Source organism: Mandrillus leucophaeus, unplaced genomic scaffold (assembly GCF_000951045.1).
Source record: "Mandrillus leucophaeus isolate KB7577 unplaced genomic scaffold, Mleu.le_1.0 Scaffold256, whole genome shotgun sequence".
Lineage (NCBI taxonomy): Eukaryota > Metazoa > Chordata > Mammalia > Primates > Cercopithecidae > Mandrillus > Mandrillus leucophaeus.
Window position 1 is genome coordinate 652,783 of NW_012102654.1, and position 22,944 is coordinate 675,726.

Below are 22,944 nucleotides of genomic sequence, written 5' to 3' on the forward strand. Positions count from 1 at the left end.
GTGATAGTTACGTTAGAACACTTGATGTTATCCCACAAGTTAGGTCCTGGTTACTTTTTCCTCCCTCTCTTTGCTTTATTTTGTTTTGATTATAGGGTAGTTCTTCAACTTCTTGATACTTTCCACTACAGTATTTAATCTGTTAGTCCTAGCCAATGTATCTTTCACTTCAAATAATGTTTTTTATTTTTAGTCACATTTTTGTCTTTCGTTTTTTATTTCTCATCATGTTGATTTATTCTTTTTTCTTTTTTTGAGACCTAGTCTGGTTCTGTCGCCCAGGCTGGAGTGCAGTGGCACAATCTTGGCTTACTGCAACTTCCTCCTCCCGGGTTCAAGCGACCCTCCCACGTTCAGGCAATCCTCCCACCTCAGCCTCCTGAGTAGCTGGGATTACAGGAGCACACTACTGCGTCTGGCTAATTTTTTTTTTTTTTTTTTTTTTTTAGTAGAGACAGGGTTTCACCACGTTGGCCAGGCTGCTGGTCTCAAACTCTTGACTTCAGGTGATCCACTCACCTCAATGCTGGGACTGCTGGCGTGAGCCACCGAGCCTGGCCGATGATTTATTCTTGATCATACGGAGCATATTTACAAAAGCTGTTTTTGGTCCGTGTCTGCTAAGAGCTTAATTCTTTCATTTTTGTCACTTCTGGCTCTGTTTCCATTGGTTTTTCTTCTGATTATGGGTTGTATTTTCCTGCTTGTTTATATTCCTGGTAATTTCAGATTGGAAACCAGACAGTGTGAATTTACATTGTAGAGTGTTGGATTTTGTTCTAGCACATAGTTAAGATACTTGGGATAGATTTGATCCTCTCCAAGAATCAAATGTTTGTTTTTAAATGTTGTTAGGACAAGTTTAGTCTTTAGTGCTGATTTAGCCTGATTACTAAGGTGTGACACTCCTGAGAACTCTACCTGCTGGTGGGGATTTCTCTTCTATGGCTGGTGGGGACCCTAATTTTTCAGAGCCCTCGTATGTCACTTCATAGATCCCCAGATCAGTATTCAGCCAAAGATTCTAAGTGAGCTGCCTGTAGATGCCTTTTTTGGGGTACTCTGCCTTTACCTTTTAGCTGCTTTAACTTTCTGGCCTCTGGATTCCTCATAACTCTCACTATGCTGTCTTGGTCCTTCCAGTCAGTAAGCAAGAGCTATACAGGGATCACTTTCTTTTCCTTTTCTAAGAGTTAACGGTTCTCCACCCCACACATCATCATTGTCCGTTGTCTGAAAACCAGTTTCATATACTCTTTTCAGTTTTCTAGTCTTTCACAGCAGGACAATAAATTCAGGTTATCTTAACTCCTTCGTGGCCAGAAACAAGACCAGTTACCAGATTTTTAATTTTTGATTTTTGTCTTTAACCTCTTGAAAGTAGTAGTAGTAAAAATTACACTTTTTTATTGGGTACTTTTTCTGAGTACCTTTGTTTATATAGTCTTAGTGTTCTTTGTTAATTTTTGTCTTTTTACTGAAATATAACAAAAAGTAGAGGAGACTGATTACCTCATAGAGCTTTATGGGAAGTCAGATGTTATTTGTGGAAAGAGAAGATACATTATAGCCAACTTGATAAGAGCATTTTCTTCCAGGTATGAACATTTAATTTTTTATTAGAATACTGCATTGGCAGCCCCGTTTGTTTGCAGATACTTGCTCTTTACACAAATGCAGCACTTTGTGACTGTATTTGGAATACAGAATTTTAAGAGATAGTGGTTACTCATAGAATTTTCGCGAACCTCATGGTTATCTTAAGATTTATGCTATTTTGTGTTGTATTAAACAGATATTTCTGGAATTTCAGTGTTCCTTATTTGCTACAGCAATGTTTAGAGTGTTTTATGAGTTTTAACCTTTTAAATTGTTACTGTTTCACTGTAAAGCCTAATCATATTGAGGGAAATAACAGAATAGGGTTTGTCAGCATCTTAAGGAATGGAGCCTAGATCAGCTGTTTCAAATGGCGCTTTCGGGAATCTGTAAATCTATAAATCAGATGGTTAAAAATACTTAAACAGGTCAGACGCAGTGGCTCATGCCTGTAGTCCCAATACTTTGGAAGGCTGAGGCGGGAGGATCACTTGAGGCCAGGAGTTCAAGAGCAAGCTGGCCAACATAGTGAAACCCTGTCTCTACTGAAAATACAAAAAAATTAGCTGGGTGTGGTGATGCACACCTATAATCCCAACTACTCAAGAGACTGAGGCAGGGAGAATTGTTTCAACCCGGGAGGCAGAGGTTGCAGTGAGCTGAGATCCTGCCACTGCATTCCAGCCTGGGTGACAGAAAAAGACTGTCTCAAAAAAAAAAAAAAAAGGTACAAATTGATATCAAAGTATCTTTTGAAAAAAGAAAAAAATACTTAAGCAATTCCTCTCAGTTGTTTCCTCCCCTCCTTTATTTTTATTTTTTAAAAACAGGCATTTACATATTGACTTGGTCTTTATGTCTTGTAATTCATGCTGTAATTGTTTATTTTGCCTTAGGATACTCTTTGGTTTTCTTAAACATTTACTCAATCCTTTATTGGTTAATGCTTCATCTGTAGGGGTTACAATGTTTTCTCTTAGCCACATTAGGGGGTGGAATTTAGAATGTGTATCACCCAGTGCCTTGAATGTAGCAGGTGCTGAATAAATATTTAAAAGTTTGGTTATAGGGACAAGCAGTAACTGTAATGTGGTCATTAATAAGTAGTATAAAGTTGATGTTGTTTGGCTGTAAATATTTTACTTGACACAGACATTTTGACAATGAAAAAGAGGCAATAAACTGAATACTTACACATTATCCCTTTTATTCATCATCCAGAGATTTATAGAATTCTGTGCTGCCACCTTATCCCTATGGTGCTAAATTTGAACCCCGACTCTGACAGTTGATCACTGTGTGATTTTTCTTAGGCAGGTTGATCACTCTAATTTGTTCTTCTATACATTCAAAATGATACCTATATTACAGTGATGTTATAAGGATTAAGAGAATAAATGCCCACTTAGCACAGTGTTTGGCACATTTTGATTGTAACCTCTGTATATGCTTTGGCATTAGTTTGATATGACTTTGTGTTATTTTAATGCCGGTATCCAGTTAATATAAAGCAGAGTTTGGCAAACATTTTCTGCAAAGGGCCAGATAGTAAATATTTTCAGTCTGTGCCGTCTATTCAACTTATGGGCATGGCTGAGTTCCAATAAAGCATTATTTACAAAAACAGGTGGTGGGCCATAGTTTTCCAACCTGTGACTAGAGGTTACTTTTGTATTTCTTTGTCTTTTTTGTGTGTTTTTGTTGCTGTTTTCATTTGGCAGCTTTGGTACAATGTATTTCTTAACTAGAGTATTTCAAATACCTTCAGCTGTATTAAAAAAATATATAGGTAATACAGTTATAACCCTCTTTGCACTAACTTTGATTAATTTCTTTCAAATCACTTGAGACATAGTCCTCAAGCGGAATTATGAAATCAAAGAGAGACTCCATAAAGTACCTCACAACACAAGAGCTGAGGTATTTAGAGAATGCCAAGGCTACTAATAATTTAGTCATTTAATGGATAGTAATTATTAATTACATCCATTTATATATACTATTTGAATTTCCCCTTGCTAATTTTTATCCTGAGAGTTGCATTTTTGAACCTTTGGCTGTATGTGTTCTGTTCTGTTTATTATAGTACATAAGAAACAGAAGAGAGGTGACAATAAGGAAACGGCCTTATGAAGTGAAAACCAATCAATGACACTGTTGTCATTCCCACTACCAATTGCTCTTCCACTCACAAAAGAAAGCAATTATTTCACCTTCTGAGAGTGAAACCTGCCTGGTTGCTGACAGTTTAGAAAGAGGAGGTGGAAAAAGTCAGAATTTCATGCTGTATAATTACCAATCCCTTGGTTTGCATTAGTAGTGTATAAATAAAATTTAAGAACATTACAGTACTTTTTTTTTTAACAAAAAATATTCTTATGCCTTTTAAATACTGTCTTTATGTTGCACAATTTGGAAATCAATGTGTGTCTAAAATTGCTGGGTTGACTTAATGCATAGTAGGGCAGTGGACTAATATTCTGAAAGGTCCTTCTTTTTATTAACAGAATTTCTTTTGTAAGATTAATACAGGCATTTTTCATTTTAAAATAACATTGTAATTGGTCATAGGACAGATTCATTTCCTTTTAAAGAAGTGGTTTGTTCTTTGGCATTTTCGTGGTGGTGGTTTGTGAGAATATAACTCAACTGAGGTACTATATACTAAGCCATGTACAAATTCAGTATGATAGCTCTGACAGTGATGTCAGTTTTTGCTTTTAAAAAACATGATAGAGTGCATTGTTTAAAGGTGCAGAATTCTCTTAGTTCCAGCATTCTTGGGGTTGCAATAAAAGTCAATATCCAGCTGGGCGCAGTGACTCACGCCTGTAATCCCAGCACTTTGGGAGGCCGAGGCAGGCGGATCACGAGGTCAGGAGATAGAGACCATCCTGGCGAACACTGTGAAAACCCGTCTCTACTAAAAATACAAAAAAATTAGCCGGGCATGGTGGCGGTTGCCTGTAGTCCCAGCTACTCAGGAGGCTGAGGCAGGAGAATGGCATGAACCTGGGAGGTAGAGATTGCAGTGAGCCAAGATCGTGCCACTGCACTCCAGCCTAGGCAGCAGAGCGAGACTCCATCTCAAAAAAAAAAAAAGGCAGTATCCACTCTGTAATGTTTTAGACTTGTGCTGTCCAGTCTGGTAGCCGCTAGCTACATATGGGTATCAGAACATGAGAAGAATATTTTCTAAGAGTAGATTATTTTCTAAAACCTGGATACCAGTATTTAGCCAGCCCTGTTTGGGTATAGCATGAAATGGTACCCCTGTTTGCAGGACTGTGCTTCCTCACTTTTTGCATGTCATGGCATTCCTAAAAAGCAGTGATGTTTGTGTGGCACACTGGGATACACAGCGGAGGGTGCTTATAACTAGGGCTTACAGATCTGGATGCTCTGCAGCACCAGGCAAGACCGTACCTCATTCTTGGCACGCCAGTATGCAGTGGCACATATGGTACAAAGCTGCTTCAGAGTGCTCCCTGTAACTCATTCCTGGATGTTTTTCTTGGTCTATGAGTGGAATTTGAATGCATTCTCCCTTCTTATTTCATCATTTTTATATGTCATATTCCCAGTGAGACTGTGAGACATTGGCATTTCACAACTTAGAAAACCTTTCAAAGCATCATCCATAAACTTAGAGATTTAGTGAGTAACTGTATATATGATCTTTCTTTTCTTCTCTTTTGTTTAAGGGAGAAAGGAGGAAGGAACACCATGATGTGGTGATATATTTAAATTCTGTTTTACAAACCAGGAAAATACTTTTCCTACCAGAAATATGGTTACATTAAATAGATGCAGTATAAAAATCTCAGCAAGGAGACCATGAATCTGTCCATCTACCCCTCCCTGAAGTAAAATTACACTGTTCAGATAAAAAGTGACTTGGTTGGCTGTTTCTGAAACTTTCTGTTTATTGGCTTTTGGCAAGATAAATAGTAACAAACACCAGTGTTTTAAGAAAATCTAAAAATTGGTAATCCATTCACCCAGTATTTATTTCCCTCAAGGATTTTATAGTGAGTTGACTTTTATTGTGTAAATCTTTGGTTCTTGTCCCTTTCCTGATGTCCAGCCACTTGCTGTTTGGGCCAGTTGTTTCTAGGATTCCTCACCCTTACACGAGGGCCCCTCTTAAAATTCTTTACCCTTGCTACAAAACTAGTTCACTGCTAAACACATACCATATAACTTTACGCTAAAAATGTCATCATAAAATAATTGTTCCTGCCATAAGAAGTGATACATTATTGGAGCAAATGTCTTGTTTCTGTTGCATCTTGCAATCAAGTCTTTTTCTTCTCCCCATACACCCTTCACCTTTCTCTTCCATTCGCATGTTCAGTGATTACATTATAACTGGTTGTGTGAGTCCCGTCTTCAGTTTGGAATATTGTACCTACTGCTTTATTACTTGATTCTTGTTCTGTCTTATAATAAAATAGATAAGGGCCAGGTGTTGTGTTTTGTGGTTCATACCTGTAATCCCAGCACTTTAGGAGGTCAAGGCAGGAGGATCGCTTGACGCCAAGAGTTCAAAACCAGCCTGGGCAACGTGGCAACACCCTGTCTATAAAAAATAAAAAAAAATTAGACTGGCATGGTGTTCCACACCTGTAGTCCCAGCTACTTGGGGAGCTGATATGGGAAGATTGCTTGAACCCGGGAGGTCAAGGCTGCAGTGAGGTATGATTGAACCACTGCATTCCAGCCGGGGCAACAAAGCAAAACCCCATCTGAAAAAATAATAAATTGGCGTGGGATGTGCCTTCCCACCCCACCCCTCAGTCTGAAATCTCAGTTGTTTTACTGTAATGCTGTCCTTACTGACTTAATCATCTCTAGGTTTTCTGTATTCAGTTCACTTAAGGAATATTAAGGTTTCTTCCTTAGTAGAAATGGAGCCCAGCTAGGTATGGTGGCTCTTACAAACTTCCCGCAGTTTGGAAGGCTGAGGTGGGAGGATAACTGGAAGCCATAAACTGAGACTACCCTGAGCAACATAGCAAGACCCTGTCTCTACAAAAAATTTTTTAAAATTAGCCAGGCATGGTGGTGCAGGCCTGTAGTACCAGCTATTCAAGAGAGTGAGTTGGGAGGATCACTTGAGCCCAGGAGTTCGACTTGATTGCGCCACTGCACTCCAGCCTGGTAAACAGGCCTTTTTTTTTTTTTTTTTTTTTTTTTTTTTAAAAAATCCTGCACCAAACCTACCCATCTAACTTTACTGCTTCAGGCTAGTCATGCCATGGTCATTGACATCTCTCTTACTAAGTGATAGTTGTAACAGCTCATCAACCTGACCAGGAGTTGTGGTTAAGTGGATGCAACAACTTGGTTGAACAGGAGAATGAGTCTGGTATTGGTTTCAGATGTGAGCATTTCTCCAAGCTGAGAGCATATTTTAGAGATCAAAGATAGGTATTTTTGGTACAGCATGGTTTTATATTCAAATTAACTAGTTCATTTGATGGTTAGGCTAAAAAACAGCAAATTATCAATGCTGTAGGGAAAATTGTCTGAGCTGTATTACGGAAAAGAATTTGTGTCTTCGGAGTGTCTGTGTGAGGGATTTGAATTTAAAGATAATCTTGACTCTGTATGTTTGTATTCTTTGATTTTAAAGCCTAACACTCAAATAAAATTTGATTCAGTATTTTTTGTCTGCTACTCTTTGCTCCTACTTATCTCCCCAAGTTGTACTCTAATGTGCTTTAAGTGCAGGGACTTTGTATATTTTTAATCCTTTATTTGCTGTAGAAGTCAGTAGTACAGTACAGAACTCCTAATCAAACGACTTCTCAGTACTTACTGGTGTTTGCTTTACTTACTAGCCTGGTATATTCAGTTTTACGCCTTGTGCGTTAGGTAAGCAGTGAACACACTAAGTTTATTCTTTCCTGGTAACCACTGTGATGTAGCCAGGGGTTTTTTAACCTGGTGGTGAGGTATTGTCCAAACAGTCTGAGATAATATGCACATTTTTATGAGCACTTAAATATGTGCAATTTCGTGGGAGAGCATTTGTAACTTTTGGTAGATTCTGAAAGAGTTCAAAAAGATTAAATGCCTTGGACCTAAACAATGGAGGAAGCAAAGAAACCTTTTCAAAATCTGAACTTAAAAAATTGGTAAAAGAAAATTATGAAATGCAGTGCTGGAAAGGTTATTGGTAAAATACATGTCAGTAAATTTAAAATTTTAAAGTATATATATCGTCAGATTCTTAAATTCTTAACAGTAAGCTACTGTAGACCAAAGGATGGCTGTTCTCTTATAAAACTGACTTGTTTTAAATGTATATGATAGGAGCTTTTCTGATTCAGCTTAAAGCTTTATAGTGAAGAACTTGTTAATAACACAGTGATGAATTGTACCGTGTTATTGCTTTATCTTATGCCCATTTCTGTAATTTAGACTTTTTTCCCTTAGGAAAAGGGCTCTAGTGTGAAAAAGCAAGAAAAAAAACCTGACAGTTTTATTTGATTGTGACTGTGAAGTCAGCACCGAGTTGGTAGAATCCATGTGACATGCCTGATCCTAGTGGCCCTGTAGTATGGTGGAGCTGGAGGAGCCGTGCACATTGCAGGCACATAGCACGAAGCATTTCTGCTATCAAAAAGCGGGATCCATTTGCAAACATTTGTTTGAAGCCACGATTTTGAATTTATGACTTAAAATTCCATCTGAAAGTATTTATACATTTAAAATTCCTTCCCCTTGTTAGTAATATGTGCCTTTATTATAGATGATTATTTGCATTTGCATAAGCAAGCTTATCAAAAGTATTTTAAGAAAATTAGCAGGATGATGTTTAAGGGTGCTATCAGAATGTTTCACAAATTGTTGATTTCTTTGCATTCACAAATTTAGTGAAATATTAATAAGCTATTATTATTTGTTGTATTCTCTGCTAAAATAGTTTCATACTGGTTTATTCTGAGGAGAATTTTTTTAGTGGATCAAAATATGAAAGAACTTTAGATTCATGTTATTTCTGATGGGTGGTTGATGTACTTCAAAGATACACTTCATAGACTTGGAATGTTTGGAAAACATGCTAAGTTCTGAAACTAGTGAGTCAGGAAAAAAAACTAATACCTTTTTGTTTTGTCTCAATTATACAGCAGATATAATTTCTACAGTAGAATTTAATCATTCTGGAGAATTACTAGCAACAGGAGATAAAGGTGGTAGAGTCGTCATCTTTCAACAGGAGCAGGAGGTAAGTGTTTAAAGTTTATTGTCTAAATTTCGGTTTGATCGTGGGACTAGAGCTTGGGTTGCACTGGAGAATCTCATCAGAGGATGTTGGAATTTTTAAAGAAGTGTGTGTTTATTGAATACAATGTCCAATATATAGACAGCTCTGGTTCTCTTAGCTTTGTATGTGTGCATGTGTGTACATGAGTGTATGTTGTTTTGGTTTAAAAACATAACACTAATTGTAAAAATACTTGATTAGAGAAGGGGGTGGAAAGTGATGGAATAATCCAAGATTTTAACGGTTTTGAAGTCTTGGCCCTTCATTATAATTTTTCCTTTAAAACTCCGTAAAGCAAAGTTGCTTTGACTTCTTCTCAATGCTTGGTTTACTTTGTACAACTGAGGGGTGAGAGGCTAGTTTAAAGAAAAAGCAGCTCAATTTTTTTGATGTCAGTTCATACTAATACTGTTACAGTGATTTAAATGTAAAGGTTTAAATGACAGTTGCATGTACATGCATGTAAAGTAACTTAAAAATGCAGTGCTATCTTTTTGAAGAAAGAGAAAATTGCAGAATCTGTAATTAAAGTGGGCTTTTGTTTTGTTTTTCTTACAACTTAGGCACACTTCTAAATTTAATTGACTAGATTTCTCACTAAAAATTTTTTGCTAAACAAAATTTGTCACACTTGGTTTTTTCTTATTCATTCTCTCCTTCCATTTGTAGATCAGAGTTTAACCATTAAAATCAGTTGTTTTGAAACATTCTGCCCCTATTTATAATATATTTTAAAAGTTTAAAGTAATGTGGATAAATTGCAGGGTTTTACAAATACATGTCTAAATCATAACACGGAGTTAGGTTTTAAAGGATTGTGAAATTCCTTAAATAAGCAAAGAATCTAGTAATAATACTACTACTTTGCACTTCTATAGCGCCTTTGACCTGAGGATCTCAAAGTGCTTTACAAACACTAATGAATTAATCCTCACAACACCCCAGTGAGGTAGGTAATTTAATTTTAAAAGAAATGGTTAATAGTGTCTGATTAGAAGATGCACAAACACTAAATATGTCTTTTATTATTTTTTATTTTTTTATTTTTGGTTGGAAGAAAATATGAAAATAAGACTCAAGCTTTGCTTGACAAAGAATGGTCTCGTGGGAAGGAGGGGGGCTAAATCAGTTTTCTGTTTTTAAGTAGCCAAAAACTTGACCATAAGAATCTTGACATACTTAAGAGTTGACATGGAAGCTTACATTAGAATTTCATTATAATTTCCCTTTATTTACTAACGGGAAAGCCAAGATATAAATAGATTATTACTTAGTGGCAGAACTAACAAGCAGTACCCAGAACTTTTGACATGTCGTTTTTCAGTGTTCTTTGCTGTTTTTCATGCTGGATAACCAAAATGTGAATGTTTTTATCTGGAGTTTAGCACAGCCTTCCCATAGGTGTTCTCTGCCCTTGAATGTATTTTTTCCTGAAAGTTAATGACTCTCCACACTTCACTTTTATTTTAAAGAAAAGTATTTGAGAAAAACTTGTAAAAATTGATTTTGCCCTAGGCATAACATTCTGAGGCTTTCAGAAAGTCTTCATTTTTAATGAGGGCATTGTATCATTGTCACAAATACAAGTGTGTCAACTAAAAGCTAATTTGGAAGTATTTTACCTGAGAATGAAGTCATTTTCATCTCCTGTGGTCGTTGTTGTCCAAGTCAAAATCAAGTGTGGGAAAAAATGGCTGAAAATTTTTTTAATTGAGGGAAATGTTTGCTTTAATATGGGTTTGGTAATGTAGTCAGAGTATTAGTATTTAGTATTTTCCTAAAGGCTGTTAGTAATACATTAATTTGGAATTAAAGGTCTAACATATAGTTACTGAACTTGCTCATTTTACTTGTATTAGAAAATAAGACAAAATTATTTTAAAGGTAATCATTTCCCATGATTCTTTTCTGAAATCCCACTGAAGATTCTAAAGTGCTAGTATTTTAAATACATATTCTTGTAAGGAGAAATGAGCAGAATAACTGTTTGAGAAGGGCCATCAGTAGGAAAAAACAGGACCTCCTTTTCATGTGTCATTCTTCTTAACCATATTTAAGAATTCAAAACGGAGAATTTTGTAAAAACTCAGTAACATGTCTTTTGAGAATTACTTAGTGGTGTAAGTATGTTTTTAAGTGATAAAGTAAGAATGATGATGGTGATTGACTTTTCACTCCTGAAACCTGATCTTGACTATGAATTTGCTGTGTTTTGCCTATTTAATTTTCTACATTTTAAAGCCCTGTCTTACATTAGAGCTTCTAATATAGTGTTGTCTTCAGGATCTGTGTCACTGGTCATAAATATGTATTCTTTACACTTAGAGACACCTTTATTTCAATACCTAATGTAATTGGATGAGATTTTATGAATTCACATCTATGTATCTATAAGATAGTGTTACAGTTTGAAAAGTGAAAAATAGTCTTTTCCTAATTTGTAGATAAAATCTCAGAAAAAATTATTTAACAAAGTTATATTACTTCATTTAGTAGCAAAAATCAGATTAGGATTTGGGTCTCTGATTTTCAGTCCAACTATTATATGTTCATTCCAGAGTACACTGGTGCCTAATGTTTCTTAGACTCTGATAATGGTGCTAGCCTTGTTTGCAGAACACACTGGCATTTGATCTATTGTAGCTTTATTCTCTTACATAGTGGCAGGGTTTCTTCTTAAACTTGACTTTACTGGGGACCAAAATATCTCCACCCACTCATTTTTATTGTCTTTACTTGGAAGAAGAAAAGATGTAACAGCAGCAGAGAACTTGGTACGTCAGACTTTGACATCTGTAAACCCTCATGTCTGCTTCATTTATTTTACCCTTCAGAAGTAGCTAGTCTCCTTGCTGGGATCCAGGCGGGTATCTGTGTCCTCTTGCTGCCTCTCCATTTATTCCTCAATCATAACATGAAGAAACTGAGTAGTCATTCAGAGGCTCTTCATTTGGTTTGAGTATATTTCAGACTGATAATTGTTGAATATTTTTAGCATCATTTAATAGCATTTTTTATAACTAATATATTTGTATAGGTATTCTGCTACACAGAATCTCTGTTGTAGAATCAGGGCACCTAAAGAACTTGAGGCACAAAAGTAAAGTGATTTTCCTGATGTAATCACAGCTATCATGTGGTCAGTAAGAGTCTAAAATTCTGATAACAAATCCAGTGTTCTTTATAGCATGACCTGCTATAAGTGACCCATGTTATTTTTACAGCTTCTAATAGCTTTCGACAGCAAAGTGAATGATAGGGTATATACTTTTTGTTAATGAAAATATTAATACAGGGTTTTGAGGGGAAGTCCGAACAGCTATTAAAGTGGATAATGATGTTCTCTAGGTTTTAGGGACTTTTGTTGTTTCCATGGGTGCTCAAATCAGGTGATTAGTGGTTGTCAAAGTAGCTGGTTTCCTACTGACTTTGGGTTGTTCAGACCTTCAGTTTCTCTGAGACTTTGTGATGTACCCTGTAAGGTAGTGTGGGGGCATGGGTGCTCCGTTAAAGGGACAGCTAAGGTGTAAGGTGAGGAGGGAGGTTGTACCTCTTTCCACTTCTTCTTATAATCTTTCTAGATTGGTATGGGGCCTTTGATTTTTGTTTTCTAGGGCTGCTGGTAAGTTTCTTGGATTTCGAACCCTCGGGCTTTTTTTATTCTTAATATGGTATTCCCAAAACTCCTTAACAGGATACAGAAGAAACCTTAAAAAGCATGCTTTTCACAAAAGAATGGATAGTATTGCTAATATGATGGTATTCTCTTTCTAAATTATATAGGATTCAAAATGTTTGCATGTATTTAAAATGCAGATTTCTGGGTTGGGGGCCACAGCTGATGCCTGTAATCCCAACACTTTGGGAGACTGAGGCGGGTAGATCACTTGAGGGCAGGCTGGCCAACATGGTGAAACCCTGTATCTAATAAAAATACAAAAATTATCTGAGCCTGGTGACACATGCCTATAATCCCAGCTGCATGACTGAAGTATGAGGATCACTTGAACCCGGGAGGCAGAGGTTGCAGTGAGCCGAGATGGTGCCTTTGCACTCCAGCCTGGGAGACAGAGTGAGATTCTGTCTCAAAAAATAATAAAAATAAATAAAATGCAGATTTCTATCCTGCTCAAGAATGTGTATGTATATGGTGCATTCATAGAATGTAACAGCTAAAATTTATAGGGCTTTCTAGGGATTCTTAACTTTTTTTGTTGTTGTTGTCCCACGAATTCCTTTGATAGCCTGGCAAATCCTGTAGACTTCTCTGAATGTTTTTTGTTTTGTTTTGTTTTGTTTTGTTTTTGAGATGGAGTCTTGCTCTGTTGCCCAGGCTGAAGTGCAGTGGTGCGATCTCAGCTCACTGCAACCTCCGCCGCCAGGGTTCAAGCAGTTCTCCTGCCTCAGCCTTCTAAGTAGCTGGGACTACAGGTGCACACCACCACACCTGGCTAATTTTTGTATTTTAGTAGAGATGGGTTTTCACCATGTTGGCCAGGATGGTGTCGATCTCCTGACCTCATGATCCACCCACCTCAGCCTCCCAAAGTGCTGGGATTACAGGCATGAGCCACCGTGCCCTGCCAGAATGTTTTAATTGCATAAAATATTTGAGATCATAAAGGTTGAAATAATTTACCAAAATATTCATAATTGAGTAATGTATGTTTTAAGCGGATAACAGCTGGATTATGATATTAAAATGTCATTTATGTGTGACAAAGTCACAAGAATTGCTAATACTGTATGCAGTTTGTTACCTGTGCCCATAATCAAAAGAAATGCTGAAATTTAACTGGAAGTTAGTGAAAATAAATGTGTACATTCTCTACCCTCCCCCATCCCCCACCCCCATCCAGGCTTACAACATGCCTGGGTTCTGTCATTGGACCTTTGTGTCCATGAGCCCCCAAGTTATAACCCCTGGCAGTGCAGTTTCCTTTTGCCAGCTGGGGGCCCAGGTACCAGATTACCCATCCAAAGTCATACAGTTAGTAGGGAAGTGATCCCCTACTGCAGAAGCCACATATCCTGATTTCCACCCCATGGCTTTGCGCACTCTGACCTGGATATAGTAGCAGCAATTTTATGTGCTAGACCCTCTGCCAAAATCCCTCAATCTTACTTAATTGTCACAGCAAAATAACAAAGATGTTTGTATGTTTACTATATCCTGATGTATTACAAATTTATAAATAAAATGAGACTTAGAGAGGATACATAACATTTCCAAGATCACCCTGCTAGGTAAGTGGGTAAAAGCTAATTTTGTATAAATTGAGATGAGTATTCACAGTGCTGGCTATTGATTTTAAAATGAAAAAATCTTTAATCCTGTTTGGTGTGATGAGCCTAATTGTTAAAAATCACCCAGGAAAATCAGTCTCATTACTTTATACCTAATGAGGAAAGTACATGATCTTTAGACTTTTTAACATGAGCTATTAATGAGTGATCTGTTTTCAGTCATAGGCATTAGAGGGGGAAGTGGACTGAGAGTTGAACGAACAGCGTTGGTTCTAGTCCTGGTATTCATTCATGCATTTGCCCAGCCATCTCTTCTTGTTCAGCCTAATTTTAGTGTCCAGATTTCTGTCCAGACTGCCATCAGATTCTTGTCAGCTACCTGTTAATCTTTTGGGGCTCCTTAGGGTATTACATTTTCCAAAAGCAAAATGTCATGTATTTTAAATATTTAAAATACCTGCTCAGTGGGTACCTTTTACCCATTGAGCAGAAATCCGAATTAACCGTGTTTCTTGTACAGGTTGAGTATCCCTTATCTGAAATGCTTGGAACCAGAAGTGTTTCAAATTTCAGATGTGTTTGGATTTTGGAATTTGCGCATGTACATAATGAGATATATTTGGGGTGGGAACCAAGTCCGGAACACAAAATTCATTTGTTTCATATACACCTTATACACATGACCTGCAGGTAATTATACAACATTTTAAATAATTTGTGCATGAAACAGTTTGGACTGTGACCTATCACATGAGGCCAGGTGTGAAATTTTCCACTTGTGGTGTCATGTTGACAGTAAAAAGTTTCAAATTGTGGAGCATTTTGGGTTTCAGATTTTCAGATTAGGTATGCTCAACCTGTCCCCAAGAAATTCTCCACCAAAAACAACTCCAAATCTATGAAATTAATAATGGCCAGTGATTTTGGAATTAATTATTAAATTAATTAATAAATTTGGAATTTATTTACCTTTCCTCCTTCTTCCCCTGCTCTCCCTAGCCTCACCCATATAAAACATTTCATTGTATTATTCTTCTTAATAATTTTTCCTTCTTAATTATAAATTCATTATGCTTGATGTAGATAAATTAGTAAATATGGATAAGTGGCAAAGAATGCATGTATAACTCTGCCAAACAAAAATAAGAACTTTTGATATATACCAAAGGTGTATCTTTCTAAATATCTGATTATAAATTTAGGGTTGCATGATTTTTTTCTCACATACTGTATAGTGAATACCTTTTCATGTCATTAAATTTTCTGTCATCATCTGTGTAATGACATGACATGACATAGTTGTTTGTTTGATCTCATCTCTGTTGTTAGATTCCTAGATTGTTTATTTCTGCTTCTTTTTTCAGGGTCGGGAGGTGAGAGACTGCCCCTTTGCGGTTACTGTGTTTTTCCCTCTTTCTAAAGAAATAAAAGTAGCAACTTGGTGATTGAAAATACATTATTTCATTGGATTTTGGTTTTACTTTACCCTTTAATACTCCCAATAATTAAAGCATCTTGTTCTATGCCCTCTTTTTCTAGTGGTGTATCTATTGAATTTGGATGGGCCACATGTTGTGAGAGTGTCAGCTCTTCTTCTCAGGCATTATGTTTTTCAGCTTCTTTGATTGGCTGCCTTTAAATTTTATTTTACTTTTTGTTTTTCTGCCCACAGGTTATTTAAACATTCTTTTGTTCCCTTTTAAATTTATTATTTAGTTAGACTTTATTACCCTAAGTCATGTGATGAAGTGATTTTCTTCTCTTCCACCTTCCCCACCCATTCTCAGATTGCCAGGCAGGTTATTGTTGTTAGCAGCAGCAGCAGCAGTAGTAGTAGTAGTCGTAGTAGTAGTAGTAGTAGTAGTAGTAGTATTTTATTTTTAGAGAGTCTCGCTCTGTCACCCTGTCTGGAGTGCAGTGGCACGATCTCAGCTCACTGCAACCTCCGCCACCCGGGTTCAAGTCATCCTTACGCCTCAGCCTCCCGAGTAGCTGGGATTACAGATGTGCACCACCATGCCTGGTTAATTTTTGTGTTTTTAGTAGAGGCAGGGTTTTGCCATGTTGACCGGACTGGTCTCAAACTTCTGGCCTAAAATTCTCTGCCCACCTTGACCTCCCAAAATGCTGGGATTATAGGCTTGAGCCACTGCACCCAGCTGGTTATTACATTATTTATTTAAATTTTTTCACACAGATTTAAAATGCTCATTAGATCAGTCTCTGCAGAGTTGTGTCTAGACTTCACTGTGTTTTAGCTTTTCAAAGTCTTATTCAAGGATAATGAACTCTACTAGTCTTTGTACTTTATTTGTCCCTTCCTACAGTTGAGTTGTGTAGATAAGTTTTGAAATGTATTGAAATTGGGTTCTTTCTCAAATATGTCTTTATACCCGTTCAAAGTAAATACTTGATCAGAGTAGAGGTTGTTGCAGGTTTCTTAGTAACTTCTGGTTATCAAGGATTTGACTTGTGCCTTTGCAAAGGGGAATTTTCTAGTGAACTTCATCTGTAGTCAATTTATCGGGGGTAGGAAGGCCTTTCTTATTAGAATGTTAACCAGTGGAAAGGACATTGAAGACCATCTGGTCCAATCTTATTTGTTATTTCTCCAGTTTGAGGCACAGAAAAGAGTCTGAAATCGGGCGCCTCAAATGCCAGGGCGTCATGCATTTACCTGCATCATGTTGTTTCTAAATGATAGAATTTGCACTGATTGGGCTTGATCCTTGTCTGAAAGAGAAATTAATATTTGAACTTTACTTGCTTTTGCATTAAATTCCCAAAACTATCCTGTCCTAAGAGAATAAATTGTATTTAACGCATGAAGAAAACAGGATCCAGGAGATTGTTATATTTTATGAACTTCAAAAGGAAAGAGACACAAGTAGTAAAAAGACTTTTTGTTGTTGTTGTTGTTGTTGTTGTTACATCTAATACCATTTGGGGTTCATCTGAATCTTCTGTCAGAGAGAAACCAACTCCTTAAGGGTCCAAGTTACATTGAAATTCCATTTTGAGAGAAACAAGGTTGGAGAGCCTTGAGATCTGCCTCCATTCCTGGGTTGCTGATAGAACTGGGAAGAGCACCAGCATCTGAGCAAGGCAGTTTTCGTGTGGGGTGTTTGTGTGTGTCCACGCGCATGTGCATGGAGGGTTTGGTTTTTTTTCCATTCCTTTCAGTAATGTGTGAAATGTAGAATAAGCATTCCTCCTATGTAACTTTATCACTTAATCTGTAGCATAGTCTGAAACAGACATTCTAGCTAGTTTGATAATCTGAGTGAAAGTACATTAACAACTTTAGGTTTTAAAACATTATATTAGTTGTATTTTATGCATTTCCTTTAAATTTTATTTGACTATCTTACAGACAAATAATAATGCTGTTGATTTGATTCAACCAGGTATCTTTCATTCAGATATCTCTCCCACTATATTGTTTTTTTGATAGGATATTGTGACTGATATGCTTCCAAATTGCACTTAGTATATAATACATAATAGGCACTCAGTGAATGAGTATTAGCTTACTGAATATAATTTATAATAAGGCCTTGCAAAATCTTGAAGTGCTCCATGACTATCATTAGTTTAGAGAAAGTTTTGAGATTTCTTTTCCGTTTATTTCATCGAATGACTTGTGTTTTGCTTTATTCTAGAAAGTTCCCCATATTTTCTGAATGTGTTGAGAGTAGTTATCAGCTATCATTTAATTTTGTTTTGTACCATTTCTGCCACTATCCCTGAATGGCCATTTCACAAAACACTAACTCTTTTAAAATACTTCTATACTGCTGTAAAATATAAAACAAATGACTGCTTACACTACGTAGAAGATGAACATTAATAAACAGTAAGTTTTAGTAGGGTTCTATTTGGAGGCTTAAAAATATTCATTTATTTTCTGTTATATGAGATCAAAGTAAAATACATTTAATATTTTCTTAAATTTTTAAATTTTTTTCATGGAGCAAAGTAAATATGTCCTACATTTTTGCAGAGTTTCATTTAAGGAAGGAGAAAGTTAGGACAGGTTGAACATTCCTAACCCCAAATCCAAAGTATTCCAAAATTGGAGACTTACTGAGTGTGCTGACGTGATACCACGAGTGGAAAATTCCCCTGGCCTCATGTGATGGGTCACAGTCGAAACTTTGTTTCATGCACAAAATTAATTAAAATGCTGTATAAAATTACCTTCAGGCTATAATGTATAAGGTGTATACAAAACAACTGAATTTCATATTTAGACTTGGGTCCCCTCCCTAAGATAATATCATGTAATATGTAAATATTCTAAAATATGGAAGAAAATGTGAAATCTGAAACACTTCTGGTCCCAAGCCTGTAAAAGCACAGTGGAGTTACTTACATTTAGAAGTAGCTGTTGCAAAATGTTAAGTGAAATTTTTTCAGAAGTTGCCTTTAACTCTTGACTATTCTTAGTATGTTTATTGTAGAAAATATGAAAAATGTGTATCATTTTCCACAAAGAACAAAATCAAAATCATCCCATAACAGGAATGAAGAATGAACACCAGTCTGTGTGTGTGTGTGTGTGTGTGTGTGTGTGTGTGTGTGTGTGGTTTTCTCAGGGATTTTTGTTTTGTTTTACAGAATGAGACTCATGTTGTGTACATATCACTTTGTAATGTTTAGTTTTATGTACTGTCCATGTTTTCTCAGGTTGAAATATTGCCTCCCAGTCAGGGAGATGAAGAGACTGTTGGAACCACTCAGTAGAAAGGGTTACTTGAATAGTTGGGAAGAACATGTTCCATCTTATAACTTAGGTGACAAGGTTCAGTAAACTTGTGGCTTGTGGGAATAGCTTATACTTCTACCAGTAGTATGTGACTTTGTCTTTTTGTCACTCAAACAGTGGTCATTATCACATTTTTAATTTTTTGTTCATTTAAGAGGAAATATTATTGCTTAGTTTCGGTGGTGGGTGGGGGGAATGTATGTATGTGTGTGTGTGTGGTTTTCTCAGGGATTTTTGTTTTACAGAAGGAGACTCGTGTTGTACATATCACTTTGTAATGTTTAGTTTTATGTATTGTCAGTGTTTTCTCAGGTTGAAATACTGCCTCCCAGTTAGGGAGATGAAGAGACTGTTGGAACCATTGATTGGGTTACTTCCACCTTTTGGCTCTTGAGAATAAAGCTGTAATGGGCGTGGCTGTACAGACACCTCTCTGAGATCCCATTTTTCAGTTCTTTGGGATAAAATCTGGAAGTGGGATTGCTGAATTATATGGTAGTTCTATTTTTAGCTTTTTTGAGCAATCTCCACATTGTTTTCCGTAGGGGCTGCAACATATGTGTGGTATATAGTTTTAAATCTTTATTTAAATATACACTGAATAGTACATAAAACACTAGCAGATTATTACATAGCACACATTTATTTAGGTCAAGAAATAGAACTTCCCACGCTTCCACAAACCCTTCTCTTTTCCCTTCCTCTCCTTTATGAGCCTGTCTTCTTACAATTATTTTGGCCTGTAGTTTTAGAACTTTGAATAAATGGAATCCACAGTTTATCCATTATGAATAATGCTGCTGTGAACATTCTTACTCATGTTTTTTGCTGTACAGTCATGAGTAGAATTATTGTGCCATAGGATAGGCATTCACTGTTAGCAGACATCACAGTAAAAAGTTCTGCTAATTTTATTCTTGTGAACAGTATATAAATTTTATGGCTGTTCCACATCTTTGCCGGTGCTTTGTGTTGTATTATCGGTCTTTTAAAATTTAACACTATGTGGGTGTGAATTGAGTTTGTATTTACTGTTTCTTTTTTTGAGACGAAGTCTTTTTACTTTGTCACCCAGGCTGGAATGCAGTTGGTGCAATCTTTGCTCACTGCAACCTCCTCCTGCCATCAAGCGATTCTCCTGACTCAGCCTCCCTAGTAGCTGGGATTACAGGCATGCATCACCATGCCCAGCTAAATTTTTGTATTTTTAGTAGAGACAGAGTTTCACTATGTTAGCCAGGCTGGTCTCGAACTCCTCACCTCAGGTGATCTGCCCGCTTCGGCCTCCCAAAGTGCTGGGATCACAGGTGTGAGACACCACATCCGGCCTTATGCTTACTTTCGTGATTCATATTGAGATTGAGTTGTTGTTGTGTTGTTTTGAGACAGGGTGTTTCCGTGTTGCCCAGGTTGGAGTGTGCAGTGGTACGCTTACAGCTCACGGCAGCCTCAAACTACTGGACTCAAGTGGTCCTTCCCACTTGAGCCTCCCCAGTAGCTGAGACTACAAGCATGCACTGCCACACTTTGACTAATTTTTTTTTTCTCTTTTTTTGGTAGAGATGGTCTCACTGTGTTGCTGATCTTGAACTCCTGGCCTCAAGCAATCCTCTGTCTTGGCCTCCCAAAGTGTTGGGTTACAGGCACTCCTGGCCAGAGTTGCTTTTTGTATTGGCTATTTGGATATTGTCTTTTGGAAGTGACTGTCAAAATCTCTTATAATTTTCTACTGTGTTGTGTGTCATTTTTCTTACTGATTTGTAGACTTTCTTCACACTTTTTGCAGATGAACTCTTTTTCAGTTACATTTGTTGGAGGAGCCAGGGGCAGTGGCTCACTGTAATCCTAGCACTTTTGGAGGCTGAGTTGGGCGGATCACTTGAGCCCAGGAAGTCGAGACCAGGCTGGGCAATAGAGCAAGACCCCATTTTTTTAAAAAAAACACACCCGCATTTTTTTAGAAGTATTTTTCATTCTGTGACTTGCCTTCTCATTTTTTTGAATAGTATATTTTTATAAATAGAGATTACTAATATAATACAGTTGATCAGTGTTTTTCTTAGGGTTACTGGTTTTTCTGTCCTGTATAAGAATTACTTTTCAACCCCAAGGTCCGGGAAATTATTCCCATTACCTTTTAGAACTGGATGATTCGTGCTGTAGCCACTAGATCCATGTGGCTATTTAAATTAATGGGGAGTGGAGTCTGTTCTCTCTCCCCCGCTGCAAGACCCTGTTGCAGTGGTCCCTGTCTCCATGGCCCTCTTTAAATAAAGTCAGCCTTACCACCTTATAAATAAATAAATACATTTAAATTGTTAAAAATAAATTGTAGAATTAACTTCCTTAGTTGCAGTAGCCACATTTTCAGTGCTCAGTGTGTGCCTAGTGCTCAACTTGACTAGTGGCAAAACCATACAGGACAACACAGATGCAGACGATTTCTATCATTGCAGAAAAGTTCTCTTGGGTTGTTTTATCCTAGGACTTGATTATTGTACCTTCACATTTATATCTCTCATTCATCTGTAATCACTTTACATGAGTGGTTTAGGGAAGGGGTCGAGCTTCATTTTATTTCCTATGAATAGTCAGCCTATTCACTAGTCAACACCATTTAGTGAAAAGACCATCCTTTCCCCATTGCCCAGCAAGGCAACCTTTGTCATCATTTAGGCCTGTTTCTGAGCCATCTGTTATGTTTCATTGGCACATTGGTCTATCCTCATGCCAGTACACAGTCTTTATGACTTTGCTTTAAAACTTGGTTATGATGCCCTTTAGTGAATTCTCTTTGCATCTGTGTTGAAAATGTGTGATACTGGTTTTGTGTCCTGTGTTTGTAATGTATGTAAAGTATGTGACATACCTCATTCTAAGTCCTGCTTTGAAAATCTTTATTCAATGCCTGTTACATGTGCCAGGTACTGTTATAGGTGCTGGGGAATAAAGCACATCTAAACTTACCGTAGAAACTTTCATGCAAATAGATTGTATGGTTAGGAAGATGATTCTCATAGTGATCATAAAGGCAAGCAAGAAAAGAGAGGGAGGTGAAAATGCTGTGCAGGTAAAGCCAGTATAAATTGTTGAAGGATGTGTCACAATTCTGTATGACTGTAGGAGAGGTTTTTAAAACAAAAACATTGTTTGATTTTGATGCATTCTCATTTGAGTGGCTCAGTATTGAGTATATGGTTATGTTTCTTTTATTTCAGGCTTGCTCACTGTCCTTTGTTCGTGCGGGGAACAATGCTATCATGGTCATTATAATCTAAACATCCCCTCCCAAAGTGTTAGGGAAAATCTGTTGCAGCTCTCTGCAGTCTACTGTCAGTTACCACTTGTACCCATGTTTTATAGCCTCTTCTGTTTTGTTACTGCTGCTATCATTTCTGCCATTACTCTTTGTCCTGTGGACTTGTTTTTAAAAGTTCTGTTATGATAATTTTAGTAAAGTTTCAGAGGAGAGGGGAGGCTAGTGCATGTGCTTAGCCTGGCATCTTGAGCTTTTTAGACAGAATTTTCTCCTTTTATGATACATATATTTATTTCCTGTTGCAAAGAGATGGAACTTCTTGCAGTCTATTGAAACTGCCATATATCTCTATGATTTTGTTTTTGGATTCTGTAAGAGATCATGTTTAGTAGACTCATGTTGTTGTCCATGAGTCTACAGGAAGATGTTCATGTTCTGTTTCAGAAAATATTTCTGTAGTTTTGTGCTTTTCTTAACTCATCAAATACAATGTGTGGCTCGCCCTTGGCCCTTCATACTGCTTACCTTAATTGTGTAGACCGTAACCAGTTTCTACTTTGACTGAAGTTTGACGTACACAGGTCACTTGAATGTGGGGATTCTGTCTATCCCTCTACGCCCTAGTGTACAAGGTGCTAGATACTATAGTCTCTTTAAGTGTTAGATGAAAAACGAGTCTAAAACGCAGGGTTTATATTAAAAATCGAGTTGCCTGCTTAATGGTATTGTGTTTTCCTTGTAGAGTGTAGTGATAAACTTTGTGAGACTGGGTGAGTCATTTTAGGTAGAAGATAT

At 37.0% G+C, this 22,944-nt stretch overlaps 1 protein-coding gene across 2 annotated transcripts in view; it reads left to right on the top strand.

Moving 5' to 3' along the window:
- The window catches only part of PPP2R2A (protein phosphatase 2, regulatory subunit B, alpha), an 81,250-nt gene that overhangs the window by 40,034 nt on the left and 18,272 nt on the right, over positions 1 to 22,944 (top strand). For both annotated transcript variants that reach the window (XM_011983841.1, XM_011983840.1), the window contains exon 3: positions 8,739 to 8,836. In XM_011983841.1, the coding sequence (XP_011839231.1) occupies positions 8,739 to 8,836 (98 nt within the window). The remainder of the gene's footprint in view (positions 1 to 8,738; positions 8,837 to 22,944) is intronic.